Source organism: Sebastes fasciatus, chromosome 3 (genome assembly GCF_043250625.1).
Source record: "Sebastes fasciatus isolate fSebFas1 chromosome 3, fSebFas1.pri, whole genome shotgun sequence".
NCBI classification, from domain to species: Eukaryota; Metazoa; Chordata; class Actinopteri; order Perciformes; family Sebastidae; genus Sebastes; species Sebastes fasciatus.
Genome location: NC_133797.1, coordinates 11,774,676 through 11,796,822, shown reverse-complemented (window position 1 = coordinate 11,796,822; position 22,147 = coordinate 11,774,676). Strand labels below are relative to the sequence as shown.

General features: G+C 40.8%; 1 protein-coding gene and 1 pseudogene across 3 annotated transcripts; one reads left to right on the top strand and one right to left on the bottom strand.

The window, feature by feature from the left end:
- Positions 1 to 1,656: 1,656 nt before the first annotated feature.
- On the bottom strand, positions 1,657 to 15,495 carry LOC141764053 (mitochondrial adenyl nucleotide antiporter SLC25A23-like). 3 transcript variants are annotated; one of them, XM_074628969.1, is made up of 12 exons: positions 15,194 to 15,495; positions 12,450 to 12,666; positions 9,299 to 9,422; positions 9,086 to 9,173; positions 7,774 to 7,885; positions 6,701 to 6,859; positions 6,359 to 6,511; positions 5,472 to 5,585; positions 5,174 to 5,341; positions 4,945 to 5,092; positions 3,588 to 3,770; positions 1,657 to 3,131 (listed from the first exon to the last, which is right to left on the bottom strand). In XM_074628969.1, exons 2-12 carry the CDS (start codon positions 12,642 to 12,644, stop codon positions 3,121 to 3,123), a joined length of 1,455 nt encoding a protein of 484 aa, XP_074485070.1. In that variant the 5' UTR covers positions 12,645 to 12,666; positions 15,194 to 15,495; the 3' UTR covers positions 1,657 to 3,120. The 3 variants fall into 3 exon arrangements, with proteins under 3 accessions (XP_074485070.1, XP_074485069.1, XP_074485072.1); XM_074628968.1 differs by having other exon boundaries at positions 1,658 to 3,770; positions 15,194 to 15,494; XM_074628971.1 differs by lacking the exons at positions 9,299 to 9,422; positions 12,450 to 12,666; positions 15,194 to 15,495 and having other exon boundaries at positions 1,658 to 3,770; positions 6,701 to 6,862; positions 9,086 to 9,106.
- On the top strand, positions 15,402 to 21,737 carry LOC141764055 (regulator of G-protein signaling 5-like; annotated as a pseudogene).
- Positions 21,738 to 22,147: the final 410 nt, after the last annotated feature.

Genomic DNA, 22,147 nt, shown 5'->3' with positions numbered 1-22,147 from the left:
GTCAAAAACCACCCTACCCTCCAGATGCTTTATGAGCAGTCTATCATCTCTGTCTGTGTCTCACAGGCATAGACAATTGTGTCAGACCCAACTCACATCTTACACCAGGAGTACCAACTTTTACCTTCCGGCAGGAGATATAGAGTCCCACGGTGCAGATTGAACCGTTACAAACATTCATTCTTGCCGATGTCTATTAAACTTCTCAACAACTCGTAACATAAAGCTATCATATAGACAGTGCAATATGGTTAGACAGTGCAATATGTTAAATAGGGACAGTGCAATATGTTAAATTTGGACAGTGCAATACGTTGCATCTGTGTAATATTGAGCTATTGTCTGTGCAATATGGGTAAGACGGTAGACGGTGCAGTGCACTACCTGGGTGCAATACCTGCCATGGTGTGTGTGATAGCATGTGCCATTATGTACATGGACTGTGTATGTGTTGAAACATCTGTTTCTGTGGAACTGTTTCCCTGTTTTGTGTGGAATCGTTTATTATCGTTGTTGATGCTGTTTTAATTTAGTGTTTGTACCTGCAGTTGGACAGAGTCCAGGAAAAATTTCCCCACGGGAACAATAAAAGTATATCTTATCTTATCTTATCTAGTTCTTAATTGACTAGTTTCATTAGACCAATATTATTTAGAAACAATTTTACAATAGAATCATATTTTTTTAACAAGTGAGGTTGGAAACTCGAACTTGCACTCATATGAACGTATTAAACCTGCAGTAGGCAGAATGTTTTTGGCATCATTGGGCAAAAAAAATCCATAATATCCTTTCAGCATATTGTAATTCATGTGTTCTGAGAGAAAACTAAACTTCTGCACCTGCCGATGGCTCTGTTTTCAGGCTTTAAAAATGTTTTGACCAAGACTTTGGCCAATCACAGGTCATTTCAGAGAGAGAGATCGTTCCTATTGGCTGTTCATTCAACGGAGGCAGCTGTCAATTACTCGCAAACTCCGATCAAAAGGTCAAACTAGGCAGCGCTGATCAATTATGAATTAATATTCTGTTACTGTAATGTCTATTTCTGGAAACATCTTGTAGTGTACTGTTTAGCTGTTAAATTAGAAGTGTGCTCCGGTTGGTGGGCGGTGCTTGGTATTTGCTCAACTGATCTCAACATGGCGGCCAAATCACAAACTTTCTCATTTTACAGCTAAACAGTACACTACAAGATGTTTCTGAAAACATTTGAGGAGCGAAATAGGCATTACAGTAACAGAATATTGATTTATATTTCATCAGCGCTGTCTAGTTTGACCGTTTGATCTGAGTTTGCGAGTAATTGACAGCTGCTCAGAGACGGCAAGGCTCCAGCTCAGCTCTGATTGGCTGTTTTCCTTCGGTCTGTGAAATCTTGCAGATGCCATTAGGAGCACTGGAGGACAAAGAGGCACATGATTTTTTTCAGATTATCTGTCTCATGCACTACTGTCAGGATATAGTGACCGTTTTATAAAAATAACTTTTTTAAATCATATTTGTTCCAATTCTACCCACTGCAGCTTTAAAGACAGCATATAAGAGTTTCATACATTATCTGAGTCACTACATTGTGTTTTTTATAACAACAAATGATATGTATTCCTATCAGTCAATAGGTAGCAAAGTCAACATGACGAACTTAAACAAGTCAATCAACATTTATTTATTTGACACTTCTAGGAAATTATTTGGAAATTACAGACTTGTAAAATAAAGCTTTACCAAAAAAATCGGATATTTGTTGGGAAACCATGAGGTCAAACTGCATATGAGTTGTCCCTTTTGCCATTATAGCTGCATTTGCTTGCATAACTATTAAATGGCACAGCCAGAGATACTCAGTGAACCCATTATAAATCTATAAGTTTAACTAGTAGAAGTGTAACAGCAGCTAAGAATATGACGTTCTTAGCTACAGTCGCACAGCAACTAAAGGTAACCGGGCTGAGCAAAGTGGCAGTCAATTAATAAGGACAAATTGGTAAATATTAGTGCAGTGACGTCATTAGGCGTGTTTACAGAAAGCTGCCACGTCTCAACATTTCAGTTCTTCAGAAAAAAAGCTCAATGGCATTTATTTAATAAAAGCAGCACCATGCATGCATTTATTTGCACCTACCATAATAAATACTAACGCATCAAATATGTTCATTGGCAGTAAATTTCATTTCTTCTTGTTTCATGATACAGACAAAGCAAACTCTTTACCACAGTGTGAAAGCTGCATATTGTGCACATACAGTTTGTGAAAATACTGTGTGGCACTGGACCCTGTAGTGTGTTTCAAACATAGGAACACTTATAAACGTGAGCATGAGAGGTTATCGTGAATCCTCTACGCTTCTTGATATGGCTTTGGCAGTTCCACTCCTGTAAAATATAAAGTCTTTTGGTGTGCTTTACTCAGTAGTAATCCATCCAGGAAAGAGGAGATTGACAGTGTCTGTTGTTTCACTATCCTCCGTTTCAATTGTCATTCAAAAGTTAAAGGGGAACTACAACCCATTTTTAAAATTCATAAATGTTATTCCTATGGTCTAAAACAGTCCAAGAGTATTAGTAAACATGAACAACTCTCAAACTAGAGTGCTAAAACTCAAACTTGTGATGTCATCGGGTATAAAGTCTGGAGCTGCTCGGCTGATTTTGTGGACCCACAGAATGTTTGTTTTGTACTTCGTACCCAAATGAGCTTTATTATAATGTAGTGTTGTCAGTTCTGAAAGAGAAAATATTCCCATTTAACCAAAACATCTATAACATCTCTTCCAATTAATTGTTTATGGAGCAGCTCCACACTTTATACCCTATGACATCACAGGCTTGAGTTTTAGCACTCTAGATTTTGGATTTGGGAGAGAGTTGTTCATGTTTACTAATATTTTTTGGACTGTCTTAGACCATAGGAATAACATGTATGAATTTTGAAAATGGGCATAGTTCCCTTTTAAGTTCAATAATTGTTTGTTGTTTGTTGTTGTTTTCCCAATTATCTCCGTACTTTCGTATTTGTAACACTTGTTTAAGACATCCACCGATGTGCAGCGACTTCCGGTTCCCCTCACTTACAGAACAGGAAGTTGCATCAGTCCTCCTATCAATCCTGTATCTTCTCTATAGACCACCTAGGAGGAAAAAATAATGCTGTAGGAATGTAACATAGAACTTTTACCTGTTCGTGCTCAGGCAAGTTCATGCAAGTCTTCATCTGTCCAAGTCAATGCAGTAGCAGGAGGCTAGTGGATTAGCTTTCACACAACTGTTGGCATGCACTGCAATGCAATACATCACACGAGAAACTCATCACAGCAGCTGCCAGTTCAGGTGAGGTCCTCCAAATGTGAGGCTTTCACAACAGATTACATATAGTCTGCTGTTTTTGTCTTGTCCTGCCGTGGTCTATTTTCCTTCCTATATCATCCTCATCCTGAAATCTCCTGACTTGTGATCGCAGGACCATTCGTCCACAGTCAAGGCCCATTTCTTCATGCATTGCCAACAGATCTGTACGTGCTTGCAGTTGAACGCCACCCCAAACATCAAACCTTTTTTCTACCCCTTGCCTTTCCCACCCCTCCTACCCTCAATGTCCACTCCCAGGACTATCCTTGTGTATTCATAGACGACGTAGGAGACGCTGACCGCGGGGATGACTTTCAGCAAGTTGGGGGAAATTCCTCGATAAAGTCCGGCCACACCCTCCTGGGTCACGATGTTGTGAAGCAAGGCCAACATGGAGGGTTTCGGGGCTCCCTTCACTAAAGCTGAAGGCAGAGAAAAAGATGAAGTTAGATGAACTTCACCAACACTTTCTGGTCTCTCCCTACATGTGACTGTGGCACCTAGTGCTAATGCACACAAGTCATGTTTGCTCTTGATTCTAATTGTAAGTTTGTATAAATAAGTTAAGGCAGCATCCTGGTGGTTTAGCTTTTTTTCTTAGCTCACAAATGTGGTAAACAATCTGGCATTTTATGTATTACAAAAGACAGAATAGATCTGGAATTACATTACTGCCAACCATTTTCAAAAGCATATCATGCATTGAGAAAGACCTTGGAAACAGTAGTTTGACAAAGAAATCTCAATCTTAACTCAAGGTCCAAGACAAGAAATCACAATAAACATTTAGTTTCCTTTATTATTGTTTTGTCAAATTCACGTCAGTGTCAAATGGTAATGCAGTTGTGAGCAGCCGGTCCCTGCTTTTTCCAGAGCTTTCAAGAGCATTTCACGGTCTTCCTCATCGCATGGAGTTGGCTCAGTTGTCATCAGTTGACCATGTATGGAACTGTGGTCACATAATGACAAGTGAGCAAACTCTATCCCAAGAAGGAGACCGTGGGATGCGATTGAAAGCTCCGGTAAAAAGCTAGCAAGTGGGCTGTGAATTATTATTTAATTTTTTTTACCTTTTCACAATTCGATATTACATATTGCTTGTTATCTGTGTTTGATTTTGCTGACAACATTGGTAAAATACATTGTTTATCAGACAGCAGGCTCTGAAATGAATATGAACCAATGGCTCACAAGGAGGAATGAGGTCAATCTAGTAGTTTATAGTATGCTTTGGAAAATAATCCGTAGAAAGTTACGGAATACACAATCTTATTCATTTGGTTAAATCATTAGTAAGGTCCTTAATTCATAGTTATACAGTGTTTGGGTTTGCAAAATAAGCACACTCCTTTTACATACAGATTGGTGGCGAATTAAAGGAAACACATGAATAAATTGGCATCATTGTCAGGGGTCATTGAATGGTTCTATAAGTGTGAAAAATACATCCATCTGGAATATCTTCTTGTCTTAGGTCTTGTGGAGGCTCACTGTGGCCCAACACTTAACTAAGACCCTTTATGTTGTTCTTTTCCTGCAGTTTGCCACCCATCTGTATCTATGTATATTAGTATGTACGACCACAGTTATCCTGACCTTGTGCTTGCATTCGAGTGCGGATCAGTGCCAGCGGGTAACTTGCCAGCTGTCCACAGGTGCTGGAAACGGCACCGCAGCCGACCAGCACCGTGACTCCCGGGTCAGCTAAACCTCTGTTCCTGTTCAGCCAGGCAAACTTCAGAGTCTGTGGAATAGAGGGAGTGAGAGGAAGGTAGACACTACGGAGATGCACTGTGACAGCTGTGAGCTTTTATGTCTCTCTGACCTCGTAGACAGCCAGGTCGATGCCGGCGTACGGGACAATGCTCAGCAGGTTGGGTACATAGCCCTTGTAGAAGGCTGTGAAACCTTCTTTCTGTAGGATCTGTTTGGCACAGTCTGCTATTCCTGAGTATTGGCCTGTTTTTCTTATTGTGAGCCGGGTCTTCAGCACCTACGGGGAAAAGAGAGGAGATGGAAAGGAAAGAAGGAGGAACAGAAAGAGAAAATAATTTTACTCGTCATGCGTTTTCTTGACGCTACATGAATGTTTTTTTTTTATGTGTGTATTACACAGATATTACCTCCAATGGGTAGATGGCTGTCTGAGCTATAGCTCCAGCCAAAGAACCAGCAACAAACCTCTCATGAACCCTTAGATTTCTTGTTTCATGTCTGCTACGCATCACATTCTTGATCTACGAGTTACAGAGCAAAGGAAAGAATAAAGTAAATTAGGGCTGTCAAAGTTAACTCGTTAATAACGCATTAACGCAAAATCGTTTCAACGCCATTAATTTCTTTAACGCAATAACGCAATCAGTCTTTCAGAGGTTGTAGCGGGCTCACTTTTAAATCTAGAGTGAAGATACTGGTATCATATGAAACTAGAAAACCTAATGAATCCATTAGTATCAACCATGTCATACTAGCTTGTCGCTCCAAAGGAAAAACTGTCATGGCCATTTTCAAAGGGGTCTCTTGACCTCTGACCTCCAGATATGTGAATGAAAATGTGTTCTATGGGTACCCACAAGTCTCCCCTTTACAGACATGCCCACTTTATGATAATCACATGCAGTTTGGGGCAAGTCATAGTCAAGCCAGCACACTGACACACTGACAGCTGTTGTTGCCTGTTGGGCTTCAGTTTGCCCTGTTATGATTGGAGCATATTTTTTTGTTAAATGCAGAACCTGTGAGGGTTTCTGGACAATATTTGTCATTGTTTTGTGTTGTTAATTGATTTCCAATAATAAATACATACACACATTTGCATAAAGCAGCATATTTGTCCCCTTCCATGTCGATAAGAGTATTGAATACAAATCTCCCTTTAAGGTACATTTTGAACAGATAAAATATGTGTGATTAATTTGCAATTAAATATTTTAATTGATTGACAGCCCTAAAGTAAATATACTGTAATTCGAGAGAATTCATAGATCATAGAGAAATGATAATACTCCACCTGTTCATAAGCTGTGAACTTGATAGCAGTTTCTGGAGCAATTTTAAGCACATTCATTCCATTGCCCCTCCACAGCGACCGCATTCCTCCTTCTTTCAGCATGAACTTAATACTGCTCAGCACAGTCCCTTTAAAATCTTCGAAACCATGAACCTGGAAGAACAGAGCCAGAGAGGAACACTTTGTGTGAAGCAGGAATGGCTGACTGAAGGTTCGTCTCAAAGCTCTCTGCCACCAATCAAAGATAAACAGAAAACGTTCACACATACTGTAAGCATGAATGGTCATGTGGTTCAGACTGATCCAAGAGATGATGAGAACATAACTGTCCCCCTGACTCACCTGTCGGAAGACCTTGAGGCGGTCCAAGGGGGCAGTGCCAGTCCGAGACACACCTCCAGCCAGAGCTCCAGCCATCAGCTGCCGCCACACGTAGCCAGACTTCTTCTCCTCATCAGAAAACTCATCTGGGATTGTCAGCTGCTCACCTATATCCAACATCTACTGAACCCGTGGTGAATGGAATGAGGATCAGATATTATGATAACAAAGAGGAGAAGTTGGAACAAAAAAGGCACTATGTGACAAATCAAATTATTAAAGGTCTTATTGATAACATCTTTATATAGACGAACAATTTAAAAAATAAATTATACATCCACAGAGCTTTTAGAAAGGTGCTGAATCAAAGTATGGCTTTTCCTTCAAAAAAAATATTATGATTGTGAATTAAGCATTTTAAAAATTTTGGCAGATCCAAAATTTTTGTTTTGTTTATCTCTGTGGATATCTGACGTTTGGTTCCCACTTCTAACAAGGCTTCAAACAAGGTGTGACATCCAGTGGCTGAATGTTATCGATGTTCAATAACACCTTTAAAATCATGTTTCTCTTTGTTGAATAGTATGTAATCAATAATAATATTTATCATTACACAGCTTTGTTGAATACTCGATTCTGATTGGTCAATTACGGCATTCTACGGTCTGTTATTTCTTTACAGCAGACCGCTGCTATGGACACAAAAATGGAGGACCATTTTTGTGTCAAATTAGTGATTATTATTATAGTAGCCATATAAATAGGGGTGATGCAAGACCCCTCTGCATCACCCTACCAGGGTTTATTTCGTAACAATGACCTATATATGTATATATATGTATATATATATACATAAATATATATATATATATTTTTTTTATATTTGTCTACATAAATTTTTTATAAATAAGACCTTTAAATGTAGTGTTCCATTGTTTGTTATATGACAGGAAGTACTGCAAAGAATATGCGTTTGTTTGGCAAGCATTGCTTCACAGATGCTTTAAGCAACTGATGCTTCAACCCAACCATGTCGTAATTTAGAGATGCTGTTCTTGTTCAAGGTGTGTAAGTTCAAGTGTGTGTGACCTCACCATTGAACGTTTCCAGTAGCGCGCTACGTCCTCCATGTTAGTGAGAGGCTTAAACAGGAAGTAGTCTCGCCACTCATGCCAGTTAATGGTCAAGGAACCGTCTTTGTCCATACTAAGTGACACAAACACAAATAAATAATGCAATTCATTAGAATCATTAAGGTACCCACTGAGTTACAGAGGATCAATTATTTAGTAAATGGCAATCAGGAATCCTTTAATGCCTTTAGCAGTATAACAATGTACTGTATATGAGGAGATGTTTTTGAGAGAAGCTATTATCAAGACACTAAAGTAGGAAATGCAGCACCTACTCGAAGTAAAAGGAATATTGAGCTCTAAAAATGCAGTTAAACAATCAAGCCACAGGTGCAGGAAAGTTGTGAAAACCTTGATCTTTACTTAAGAAAATTTGCGTGCAACAAAGCAACAGCATTAGAAAAGCAGAAGCATGTAGTTCAGCGGACTGGGTAATTGTAGGGCTGACCCTAGTGCTTCGAAGCTTTGACTGTTGCCATGGTAATCGACCTCCAAATCAGTATTTGAATGCTATATTTCAATATATTTGAATATTTCAGCTTAGCTGCCCAACTAGTTTGTTGTGTGTAGAGGTGCGTTTGTGTACAGTAGTGCGTCAGCGGCGTTGTCTCAGGCACTGAAACGGGGGAGATGGAGGCAGACAGAAGAACATGTCAGCCTGCTGCGCCGCACTGCGAAGCTTTGAATACCTTAGAATATGTCTAGAAGGTAACCTGCAAATTGCGAAATCTGATCTGAGATCTGCAAACACTTGCAAAAACTCTCGCAAGACTCGCTGCCCGACGACCTACTATTCCAGAGATCAATACCTAACCTTAACCATCTCGCGAGAGTTTCACCAATTTGCTGGTTCCCTTCTAGACACTACCAGGGTCAAGTGGAAAGAATCCTCGAGGGTTTGATTATCAGAGCAACCACCATGTTCTGCCATCATCCCAAAACCTCTGGACCTACTCTAGCCACATGTTGTTTTTGAATTTAGAAAGAGTGAAACATTTGTTTGATGTATAATATCAGGGTGCAAAGCTCAGATGTATGATGCTCAAACAAACATCTAAACATCTAAATCTTTGAATGACAGAGCTTATAGCAAGGTAGGAAACTATCAGCTTCAATGTTTCAAACCATCTGACAGCCCATGTGTAAATATAAGAGGGAAATGCACATGAGTTTTCAGAGTTGGGAGTTGTTAACATGCAAGACAGGTTTGTTGATGTTCTTACTATAGATCCTAAGGTGATGTAATATCAGATATCAACTACTGTTCACAGACCTTAGCAGAATCCTGTTGGCGTCCTCGAGGCTAACGTCCACACCAATGGTGTGTAGAGAGTGCTGGATCTCTGCTGCATCTATCCGACCTGCAAATATCCACCAGTGAGCCAGAGAGCATGGAAAAGATTTTAAAATGATCTCAATATGAACATTTTGAAGTAATAGTGCCATCAGTTATTATTTCAACTGTGTACTGTTGGCTGCTACAGACCGTCATTGTTCCTGTCCAGGCTTCGAAACATGAGCTTGAGCTCTTTTTCATGGGTGCTGAGATACTGCGTGAACTCCTCAAAGTCCAGTACTCCATCCTGGTTGGTGTCCCCGGCCGCCACGAACTGAAAACACAGACAGCCAGGTCAATGAAAAACAAATGTCTGGGCATTTGGCAGATATTTGGTCAGGGAATGAAAAAGGTACAATTAGCCAGATGTTAGGTTAGTGCAAAAATTCTTTAAAAAGTTACAGTCCAAAACCCTAATAAGCCTGCATGGTACTGGACAGAGCTGCTTCGCCCTTCTTTCTTACTGGGACACAAAATATATATTTTATCTTATCCACACCAGGGTCATCAGAATCACGTTGTGTGGATATTGTAAAGGCAGTCTATGATTAATTCTGTACAACAGCACAAGTTTGTCTAGTCTATCAGCGCAAATACAACAGAGGTGACCCACACAGCTGCAAAATACCACAAGATCAAGATTGCACTCCATGTTCGTAGTCTTTAAATACTCTTCTACCAGGCCAACATGTTGTGTAGTCGAGGAATGACCTAGATAGAAAAGTGTAAAATATTATACAGTTTGTGTTAATTTAATTAATTTGTCTGTTGAACTAAACAACACATTAAAATGTTACGAAAGATACAATAATAATTGCATCTGTCAGTGACCATGCAGTTGGTAGCTCTGCATTTGCAGTTGTTTATGAGAGTTTATTTAAAGGTGTTAATTAAATAAAGTGTATGGTATTTTAAAAACATATTGAAGGTATACTGTAGTCTGTATTTTATATGATCAGAATCTCATTTATCATTCTTAAAAAAGGTAAAATGTTCACCTATGGTCCAGTCCCATTACTGAAATCTTCTCAGCCTCTGACATGGTCTAAATCAATGGTTTCCTAACCTTTCTTGGTTTATGACCCCTTAATGCAGAGCTATGTCTATTTGTGACCCTGTCATCACTGGTTGCATAACTCTTCTGGTCCGCTCAACCAGAAAGTGAAAATGTCCTAAGTTAAATTATCCCTTATAGGAAAAAAAAAAAAAAAAGTAGAGGAATTTATGGAAGGAACTTAGGAAATAATGAACATTAAATAACTTTGTGTGGCAAAAATATACACAAAATAAATGTTGATTAAAAGAGGAGAAATGCAAATTGCTCCAATAAGAATGTTGACGCAACCAATAATAAATGGTAGAGAAAAAAAGGTTGAAAATGATCCATATGTGAAAAGAGATCAAGTGTTGGACCAAGAGAAAGGTTATCGCTCTCATCTTACCAAGTCCTGCTCCTTACTTACTTACGTACTAAAATAGACTACATACTGCCCTTGACATGTGCGTGCACACACCCCAACCCTAACCTAGAACCTTTAAAAAATGAGTATTTAACCTTTATTTAACCAGGGAAATCTCATTGAGGTTTAAAGATGGGTCGCTGGCCAAGACAGCAGCAATGGGGTGTTTCAAACAAGATACACACAAACATTTAAATCAAGTAAAACACCTATACAGCACTCCAGATAACATACACACAAACAGTTAAAACACATAAAACAGACATGCAGTGTCAAGTCACAGTAAACATCATACACGCACATGTTAAAGTCATATGTCCAGGAAGACCGACAAGAAGAAACATATCTATCTATGGAGGCAATTACAAACTCCAACTGAATTGGCCTCCAGACCCGTCACTAAATTTTTAAAAACTCTAGTTGATATCAACCCATCTAGCTGCAAGTCTGTCTGCAAATGGTTCCAGGCTGCAGGGGCAGAGAACATAAAGGCCTGTTTTGCCCATTTCAGTGCGAGCCTTAGGGACAGACAGTAAGAGGGTGTCATTTTAGCGCAAACAATAATTACTAGTTTTAGTGGAGATATACCCACAAAGATAGGAGGACGGACTTATAAATAAATATATTGCCAATGAGTGAATCTGCGCAAGGCCAATGACGGCCACTGAATTCTGGCATAAAGGATGCAATGATGGGTGAGAGCTTTGCAGCCTGTGACAAACGTCAGAACGCTGTAGTACACCGTATCCAGCCAATGCAAGCATTGGACAGAGGCGTGCATGTACAACTTTAAGTAAAGTTAAATAAGAACTTTGTGGGGACTTGCATTTTGTCCCAAAGAGGGAGGCGAGTCCCCACAATGTGGCTGTGTAAACATATTTACATCCCCACAACATGAGTACTATATATTCACATACACACACAGAGAAGAGAGAGAGGAAAAGCAGAACAGGAGAAAGTGACGGTGAGTCTTCTGGGCGACCCACACACTTTTTGCCAAAACAAACAGTCAAAGACAGACTGGCAGGAGAGAGACAGACTGTGTGTATTCATAATAAAGTTATGCTGTTGATGTTCTTGGCTTCTGCTGTTGCACAAACAAAAAACGGCAGGTCAGACAGCCCGTTCTCGTTCCCGGGGCGTCAAATACTGAAGTGGTCGGGAATGTGGTTACGTAGTTTAAAGAGCAATAAAACACACACTGGGTGGGCGGGAGGGTTGAGGTGGATGGGTCCAACAAACACAGGGCTTTCATCCAGGAGATCGCTGTTTGTGTCACTTTAAAAATGTTGGCGGATCCAAAACGAACGTTTTGTTTATCTCTGTGGAAGATATCTGACGTCTGGTTCCCTCTTCTAACAAGCTTTATGAGCCAATAGTAAAACGACGCTGTCACGTGGTATCTCTGGGTCGTCAGTTAGTGTGGGAAAAAACGGATACATGGCTGAGATTGATGGTAAGTGCCTGGCAACGACTTGTTGTGAAGTAAATGCAATGGAGCGGGGGGGGTGGGGGTGGGGGGAGAATGAGACATCTAGTGGCTGAATGTTATTAATGTTATCACTAGCGCCTTTAACACCGTTTTAGTAGAGAACAAATAAGGGATCATTTATTGATTGACTTGAGGTGACACTGTGTCAGATGACCGGCCCTATCTCTTTATCTCCACTGAAGACTGATGCTGGGAAGTTATTTAAATGCCACGATATTAAAAACTGTATTTGTTTAATGTGCTATAATATATATGCATACTACACCTCACATACATGTCTCTGCAGGGTATCCCAGTGAACAAACTGGTGCGTGTGTGTGTGTGTGATACAGGTGTCCTGCTGTCTTACCTTCTCCAGGGAGCGCCTGGAAAGCCCTCTGCCCGCCAGCCCTGTCCGCAGCTCGAGGATGTCGATGTGTCCATCTTTGTTGACGTCCAGCTGATCAAACAGCTCAGCCCAGCGCTTCTTCCTCTCCTGGTCCGCACCAGGGGATCTGCTGTCCTGGCAGTGCGCCCGAGGGAACCAAGTCCATTGGAGTCCCATAACTGGTGCCAGTCAGAGGCAGCTGATGGAAGACAGGGGCATCAATTCAATCACCATAGCCTGACACAGAACAGTCCTTACATCTACCGAAGCCTCCATCCCTTAATCACTTAACTTGTGAAGCAAATTCAAAAACTTAAAAAAAATAAGTGTAGTACAATCAAAGAGTATAGAAGCAAAGAGACGAAACTCTGGTGTTTTTTTTTTTTACATCAGCCGCTGCCGCCATTTTGGACTGAAAACGCTTCTTACATTTATAATATTTTATTGTTCAACACAGAGCATTCGGTAGAATACGACAATAGAATAGAAATAATTTTGTTTTACTTTTCTACGGCATTTTTTAGGCCTTCAGTCCAAAATGGCAGAAGCGTAGCTTTGCTGCTGGGTGCTGATATTGCAATGGAACAAACAATTGAGTTCTTGGTAATATACGTTCTTTGTTATAATCAATCTAATCCAAATTTGTGACGTACATTTACATCATTAGACCAGTGAATCCCAACCTGGGGGTCGGGGACCTCACAACGGGTCGCAAGAATATTCTGAGGGGTCATTAAAAGAGAACTCCACTGATTTAACATTGGACTCACAATGGACCTTTTTATTAAAATGGATTCAAATTGATGCAGCAGAACCAGAGATATTGTTTTCAACACAGTCTTCTTCCTTGTCAAAACCTGGCGCCTACATTACCCATAATGCAACCTGGCTGCCGACAGTTCTGGTGCCTTCAAAAGGGGTCGTGTTCACCATGGCTATATGAACGTCTCCTTCTTGTGGTATTCACGACCTTCTGAAAGCTCAGAGTTCACGGGTTGCAACGCGTTTGTTGACGTTGTCAGAAATGGCGGAGGCCTTGGAAGTAACTTGAACTTCGTAATTTTATAATATGTCTGAGGGAAATAATATGAAATTCCCAACGGCCTGATCTTTTTCCTCTGTCATTATGCTTTTGCATTTACTGCATTATGTTACCCGCTTGCTAGCTTGTTAAATTGTTAGCCTCTGTGGCTTCAAGACGCCGACAGTAACGTTAATATTACCGTTGCTTAGCAGCGGTGTTCTCACGACTTAACCACTTGAACGCCAAGCATATCATGTACACGACTTCCCATGTTGTAAACAGGAGCTCATGAGTTTCATTTGAAGGCACCATTCAATTGGGGATTTTATGCCATTGTTGGCTAACGTTGCCTCAAGCCTAAAGCTCCAAGCAGACATGAGGATAGTCTTTCTGATAGGATTTCTGTAAAAGATCATTTTACATTTTTGGGACAACAATTAGGCTAGCCTATTCAGCTAGAATATAGGAACAATGGAACATCTGGTAGACTTATGCAACCGGTGATAAGGGGTCACAAGCAGACATAGCTTTGTTTTCAGGTGTCATAGGTCAAGACAGTTAGAAAGTTTGGTGTGGCTAGAGAGGCGATGCTCCAATTTTATAGAGCAACAGTGGAGAGTGTCCTGGTCTTCTCTGTCACAGTCTGGTACGGCAGCACAACCGCCTTGGAGAGGAGACCGTTAGAGAGAGTGGCGCAAACTGCCTCTAAAATCATAGGATGTGACGTCCCATCTGTGGCCTCCATCTATGCCACACAGATCAGCCACAGGGTGCAGAAGGTGATTGCTGACCCCTCCCACCCTGCTTGTTGTCTCTTGTTGGAGTCTGAGGTGTAGGACATCCCGCCTCAGGAACAGCACGTACCCTGATGCTATTAGGCACCTAAACTCTAATGCATAGGCTCTATGAAAAAGGAATTGCCCTCCAGCCAACACGCACTTTAGGAATGCTTTGCACTACACACTTTAGGGGAAGTTGCAATATCCAAAAGGCTCTTCACAGTATTTTAGCATTTTAGGATTTTATTGGTCTGAATGATTGTATAAATGTAGGTGGTTGTCTGCTATGTGCACTATGTTTTTTATATGTGTGTGCTTTTGTCTTTTGTCTGTTTTTAATGAGCACTGCACCGAAACAAATTCCAATCAACTGTGGGTTGAAATGACAATAAAAGTATTGATTGATTGATTGATTGACTGATTAGGTAACCACTGATTTAGACTATGTCAGAGAGATTACAGTGTATGTGGCTGGTTACAGTCTGGATATGCAGGGAATTCCTGGTATTTTGTCCTACAACATAGTGCATAGGGGCAGCAGAGCACCACAGCCAATTAAAGTTGAATGAACAAGCTTCAACTGGTCAGTTTGTACCACAGGATCTGGTTTGTATTATAACATAATGTCTCTGAATATTTATTGCAGCTATTCGGGCAGCCACTGTTTTTAATTTCAATTTTTTTTATCAAGGTCTGAGGAATTTCTTGATTTGCCAAACACACTGTTGAGTGGAGCAATAACTGATGAATGTATTAGTTATTACTGATATATTAATAATAAAGCCATATGCTGCTAGCTGGCGCAGATTAACGCAGCTTGATCCACATTTAGCCTCATTAGTCATTCATGACTCAATCCCTACTCTGCTCTGGACGCTGTAGTGGTCCAATAACAGAAACCATGAGACCATTTTGTGACTCACTCAGTGTTTCTATCAGCAGACCGAGCCGCCACCCATGCTGCTCGGTGCACAGGAAACGGGACTCACGACTCAGGAACCAGCGGGTCCGGAGCTCCGTGTCCTGGATCCCTGCAGCCTGGATCGGACACCAAAACGAGCAGCTCCCGTCTGGATCCAGCAGGTCCCGAGTGTCTGTCTGTCTGTCTGTCCTGTGGTCACCACTATAGTCGATAGTCCGTCTTGTAGCTTTCACAACAGACTGTTGTTGATGATGAAGGAAGCAGGAAGCGAGAGAAACGCAGAAACACTCCCTGCTGCTGCTGACGGCCAGCTGCCAGAGGATCTACTGCTGCTGGGTGTGTGACAGCTGTGACACCACACACACACACACACACACACACGCACACACTTAAACATTAGACAGCCTAGTGGCCACTACTGCTCGTGTCTTGTATCAGCCACTTATAGATATTGTTTATTATTTATATTATGAGCTTATTTAGCCCTGACATCATAGAGTCCTCCCCCAGGGCTGTAGCAGGGTTTTAGAAATACTGAGGTCACTAGTCCAAGATGACAAATTCTGACCACACACCAAAAACAAAGTCTATAAAAATATTATTATTTATTTATAAAATGTGTAAGGCTGTCAATCAATTAAATATTTAATTGTGTTTAATCGCATGATTAATTATCGCATTGTACCTTAAAGGGAGATTTGTCAAGTATTCAACATGGGAGTTGACAAATATGCTTGCTTTATGCAAATGTATGTATATATTTATTATTGGAAATCAATTAACAACACAAAACAATGACAAATATTATCCAGAAACCCTCACAGGTACTGCATTTAGCGTAAAAGATATGCTCAAATCATAACATGGCAAACTGCAGCTGTCAGTGTGTCAGTGTGCTGACTTTTTTTTTGTTACCTTTATTTATTCAGGGGGAGGTTCACTGAGAGCATTGCTCTCTTTTTCAGGAACGCCCTGATCACATTCACACAGTTACACGTTCACACCTGGAAGCTGCCTAGTACAACCAGTCGGATCTGTTGGCCACTGAGCAGCTCCACTGGAGCGGTTGGGATTAAGTGCTTTGCTCAAGGGCACCTCAGTGGTGGTAATGAGGGAGGGACTCGCTCAAGCTTGCTTCTCTAACCTTTATGCCACCACTGCCTTGACTATGACTTGCCCCAAAACTGCATGTGATTATCATAAAGTGGGTGTCTGTAAAGGGGAGACTCGTGGGTACCCATAGAACCCATTTTCATTCACATATCTTGAGGTCAGAGGTCGAGGGACCCCTTTGAAAATGGACATGACATTTTTTTTACCAAAATTTTGCTTATCCTGCAACTAATCTTTTATAGTGTCTTTATAGTAAGCCTAACTTTTTTCTATTTTTATTGTAATTTTTCTATTTTCTATTTATGTTCTTGACTCTTGCAGCAGCCTACTTTGCCTGTATTTTTATTGTTGTTTATTGTTTACTGTATGCACCAAACACCAAGGTAAATTCCTTGTAAGTGAAAAACCTACTTCTCAATAAACCTTATTCTGAGTCCGACACATTATTATAGAAAATGAAAAAAAGCAAGTGAAGCAGTGAAAAATTAAAATAATAATCCGGTGATATAATAATATATATACAGTAGGTTATATATACTGATAATATATTTGTACTTTTATGTAAAATTTTAGAGACAGCACCTTTTCTTGTAACAGAGTATTTATATGTTTACTGAAAGATCCCCTTCAGACATGATTATAACAACATGTTAAAGGGGAACTATGCCCATTTTCAAAATTCATACATGTTATTCCTATGGGCTAAGACAGTCCAACAATACTAGTAAACATGAACAACTCTCTCCCAAATCCAAAAACTAGAGTGCTAAAACTCAAACTTGTGATGTCATAGGGTATAAAGTGTGGAGCTGCTCCGTAGACGATGAATTGGAGAGATGTTATAGATGACAAGGAGAGCACCCAGGGGAATGATTTTCTGTTTCACAACTGACAACACTATATATATATATAAAAAGCTCATTTGGGTATAAAAAAGAACACAAACATTCTGTGGGTCCACAAAATCAGTCTCCCGTTCATTGTCTATGGAGCAGCTCCAGACTTTATACCCTGTGACATCACAAGTTTGAGACTCACTTCTCTGGTTTCTGTCGTTGAGAGAGAGTAGCTTATGTTCACAAATATTGATTGAACCTTCCTAGGCCATGGAAATAACATATTGGAATTCCTCATTTAGGTGGCATTCCCCTTTAAAACATTCCTCGTTGCCTGCGAAAACAAACTGAGCACATACAGTCCATCATTCTGCACAGTGAAGGTGAAACGTCCAAGTGAAGGACAAAACACATTTCTGAGTGAAGGGGGGCTTTAAGTAAAAGATCTGAGTACTTCTTCCACCACTGTTAATAACAACACAAGCGCTGCTACTGAGAGACTTTTTTTCTCTTTTTAAAAATTGTTTCCATATATCAGTATACAAAAAAATCAATAGTGAGCTATAAGGTGATCTGGGGATATGGAGGTGCACCCCTGACAATATACTGTAAAATTACACCACATTTATACAATATAACTAGAGGTAGACGATTGATCGGTTTGGCCAATTAATCGGCTCTGATAGGACGTTTTACAAACTATCGTTATCGGTGGAACTGGGTTCTGATAGTGGTCGATGGCTGCACAGCCTCCATCAGTCACACAAGGACTACATCACCATTTTGCATGGAGGTTTCATACACAAAGTCAAGTGGGGGAGAAAAAAAGTTATCTCTTGAATATATAACGCAACACTATCGGCTCTTTGTCCCAGATACAAGACAGGCAGACAAGGAGGAAAATAAATCCTTCACTGTTACTTTAACTTGTTTACTGTACCAATTTGGCGTTCTTTGGTGTTAAATAATCCAGCCACATAACCATCCATTCATGAAATGAAATCGTACACTTTAGGATCCTCCTCACCCCGGGAATATGCACCAACATTAATATTAGCATTTAACAATGTAACAGGACATGCAACAGAAGAATGGCTGCTGCAGAAGTAAAGAAGATATCGGCTGATTAATCGGCTCTCAGCTTTTTCCTGCTCCAAACTATCGTTTATATATCGGCCTTTAAAAATCCACTATCAGTTGAACTCTAAATAACATGATTTGCAGTGATATATAGATATGCATTGCCTGCAGAGAGACACATAAGCGGTTTACAAAACAGATAAAAGTAACAAATTAGAACAAAATGAGAGAAATAAGTGAGGAAAAGGAGAAGAAAAGCATAGTGGTATTATTGTTATTGCAGAAGTGCTGTATTTAATGATCTTGTCAGGTGTTTTTTTTGTCTTATTTTCTACTCAGTGATGTTGGCAGCCCACCTGCCTCTCCTTCATCACTTTAATCTCTTGAGATAAATACTCTAAAGGTCAGTCAAGGTTTTGTTTAGGATCGACTTTTAAGACAGTTAATGATGCCTGACCACACACACAATGGCGCTCCTCCTGCTTTAATTATAAGTGCTGATTTTCCTTCTATCTCCTGTTGACAGTCCTACATGGCCTGTAAGCACGTACGCATTCGCCTCTATTCAGCTCCCGTCCCATCTCTGCACCTGCTGGTCTGAGAGGAGCAGATTGACAGATCAGATAGGAAACAGGTAGGCTATATAAGAGCAGCACGCTGTAGTTTGGGAGGCTGACTGACTGACTTGCTGAAAAACTCAGAATATATTGTAGTCAAATACAGCTTTGTCTGTTCATTTTACCTTTGCAGGTTTCGTCAAACTACACGCCTCAATGTGCAAGGGGCTCTCCTCACTGCCCTCCTCATGCCTGGAGAGGTAAGTACGCAACTGGGTCATCATGTTTTCTATGTGAATAAGTGATTCCCTGATTGCAGAGTTTGTATTATGAAGTGTTGTACGTGTGTTTCAGGGCAAAAGGGATGCGGGTGATGCTAATCCATCTGGCTGAAACACACCACAAGCACAAGTAAACCTACTGAAACCTTCATTTCAAATAAATCCACTCGTTATCACAGTGAAGCTGATTGTTTGTGTCTCTTCTCAGGGTTCAGGATGGAAAAGCTCTTCAGGTCCTGGAGACTGTGCTAAACAACAAAGGTAAGAAAGCTTTTTCCTCCTTTATTTCTTTTTGCACCGCTTCCAAAGTCACTTCATTGTTTCAACAACACACACAAACAGGTGTTTTTCACAGAGGACATTTTGACACATCACAGTAGGAAAAGCACGAGTATAAATTATGAAAAATTAATAAAGTTTGAATTTACCTCATTTAGCTGCTTCAGTTTCAGGATGCTGGTATTGTGCATGCTGGCTCAATGTCACGGCTCACTGGGACACCTGAATACAAGAGCTTTCGTTAATGTTATTCATTCTTCTCCTAATGTGACACGTCAAAATGTCTGCTGTGAAAAAGTCCCAATGCTTTCCATTTTTCAAAATTTCTTCCATGAATAAATGTTAGGGCTGTCAATCGATTCAAATATTTAATCACGATTAATCACATGACTGTCCGTAGTTAATTGCGATGAATAAATTTTTTATCTGTTCAAAATGTGCCTTAAAGGGAGATTTGTCAAGTATTTAATACTTTTATCAACATGGCAGTGGGCAAATACGCTTTCTTTATGTGAATGTATGCACATGTTTATTATTAGAAATCAATAAACAACACAAAACAATGACAACTATTGTCCAGAAACCCTCACAGGTACTGCATTTAGCATAAAAAATATGCTCAAATCATAACATGGCAAACTGCAGCCCAACAGGCAACAACAGCTGTCAGTGTGTCAGTGTGCTGACTTGACCATGACTTGCCCCAAACTGCATGTGATTATCATAAAGTGGGCATGTCTGTAAAGGGGAGACTCGTGGGTACCCATAGAACCCCTTTTCATTCACATATCTTGAGGTCAGAGGTCAAGGGACCCCTTTGAAAATGGCCATGTCACTTTTTCTTGGTCAAAATTTAGAGTAAGTTTAGAGAGTTATTTAGCCTCCTTTGCGACAAGCTAGTATGACATGGTTGGTACCAATTGATTCCTTAGGTTTTCTAGTTTTCTAAACTGAGCCTGCTACAACCTAAAAATCACAAGTTGCATTAATGCGTTATTATCGCATGAAGCCAAAATGGCTTGACTTCCGACTGGAAAAGTACCCGGATCTTCCGTCGATCTTCCGCATCCCTTGGGCCCATGGAGCAGGCGCAGTAGCGTCCGCTCGTTCACATGGCTCGGTCACGGGGTCACAGCCGTCACGCTGTCGTCACGGCTTGCTAACCCGGCCTCCCAGCCCTTGGTCTGGGTCTCATTCACATGAACGGAGGAAGGGAAATAACTCTGGATTCGGCTATTAGTGCGTTTAAAACTTTCAGAACATAATGATTTAAATAAGGACTATTCAAATGTTCGTACTGAGAAGTTGATTCACCTCAAAAAAAAAATTATCCTCTGAGTTACAGACGTCACTTTCCCAATGTAAGTCTATGGGAAACAGTCTTTTTGGGCCAGCTCGGGGCCTGTTTTGATACCAAAAACCAAACGAATGTCCCCAAAGTTGATCCTAGTTTTTGCCCAACGTCGGTCAGAGCTCTGATTTGATATTTGTGGCCTGAGTTGCTTGCAACATGCTTTTCCTTCTTCCCACATTGACTGGTCTCGATTTGTATCATCCTCCCTCTGGCTCGTTCTTCTCCCTCTCTCACTTTCATTCATCTCTCCCCCAGGCGGCCTGCAGGCGTTTCGTGGGTTCCTGCGTTCAGAGTTCAGTGAGGAGAACCTCGAGTTCTGGCTGGCCTGCGAGGACTACAGGAATTCTCCTTCAAACCTGCAGAAGACCAAGTCCGGCAGCATCTACAGCCAGTTTATCAACCCTGACGCTCCACAGGAGGTTGGTGGAGAGGAGAGTGATGTGATGTACGCAGTCAGGATAAAGAGTAGACTCTTCTGATCATCTGTTTCCCCCTCAGGTAAACTTGGACGCCGAGACCCGGGAGGCTCTGCTGAGTGTGACGGACTCTCTGTGTGCCGACACATTCAACGAGGCACAGCAGAGAATCTACAATCTGATGGCGAAAGACTCCTTCCCGAGGTTCCTGCGCTCACTGCATGGAGGCCATTAAAGCTTTCTAAACATACACTGTTTATTATCACAGACCTGCTTTAGAAATAAGTGATGATGAATCTGTACCGCTTGATATGTTGATTGTATTTTATCACTTATTTTAGCGTGTTTCGTGATTGTTTTCCAGGTGGAAGTGCTGTCCTTCTGTCCATAATGCATGCTGTTATTGTTATTATGACACAGAGTTGTAGACATAGTTAAAAAGTCTCACATAGAAACCTCAATTAGGTGCTACACTACAATGTGCCTCTAGACTGTATAAGCTACAAGTGACATCCACAAAGGACTTAAATAAATAAGTATTTAATGAACATCAGTATTTTTTTTTACATACATATTGTATGAGCACTATTTTTTCATATAAGCTTGCCAAACTTGTTCTGGCGCGGGCTGCTTGAGAGCATTATGTTGACATTAAAACAGTTCAAACAGTGTTCGGCCGTATCACGCGCTAGTCTGCGGTCACAGTGCCGCAGTGAGAACATTTTTCCAAAGCTAAAGCAAGGTACAATGGTGCATCACCATGGTTCACGAGAGTGGACCGGACGGACACGTACGTACAGATGGACGGACGGACAACCTGAAAACATAAAGCCTCTGGGCGCAGCAGTCACCGTCACGGAGGCATAAAGTTGTATAAAAGCTGTTTATGGCTCCAGTGGGAGCTACACTAAATGTGACAAATTGCCTCAAATTATCACTGAGTGAACGCTGGTTGGGGCTGAAGACTACAAGTTTGGAAATGAAAATGGAGTTAGAAAGAAGTGAGGTTACCAGACGTCTGTAGCCCGCTCCTCATCTC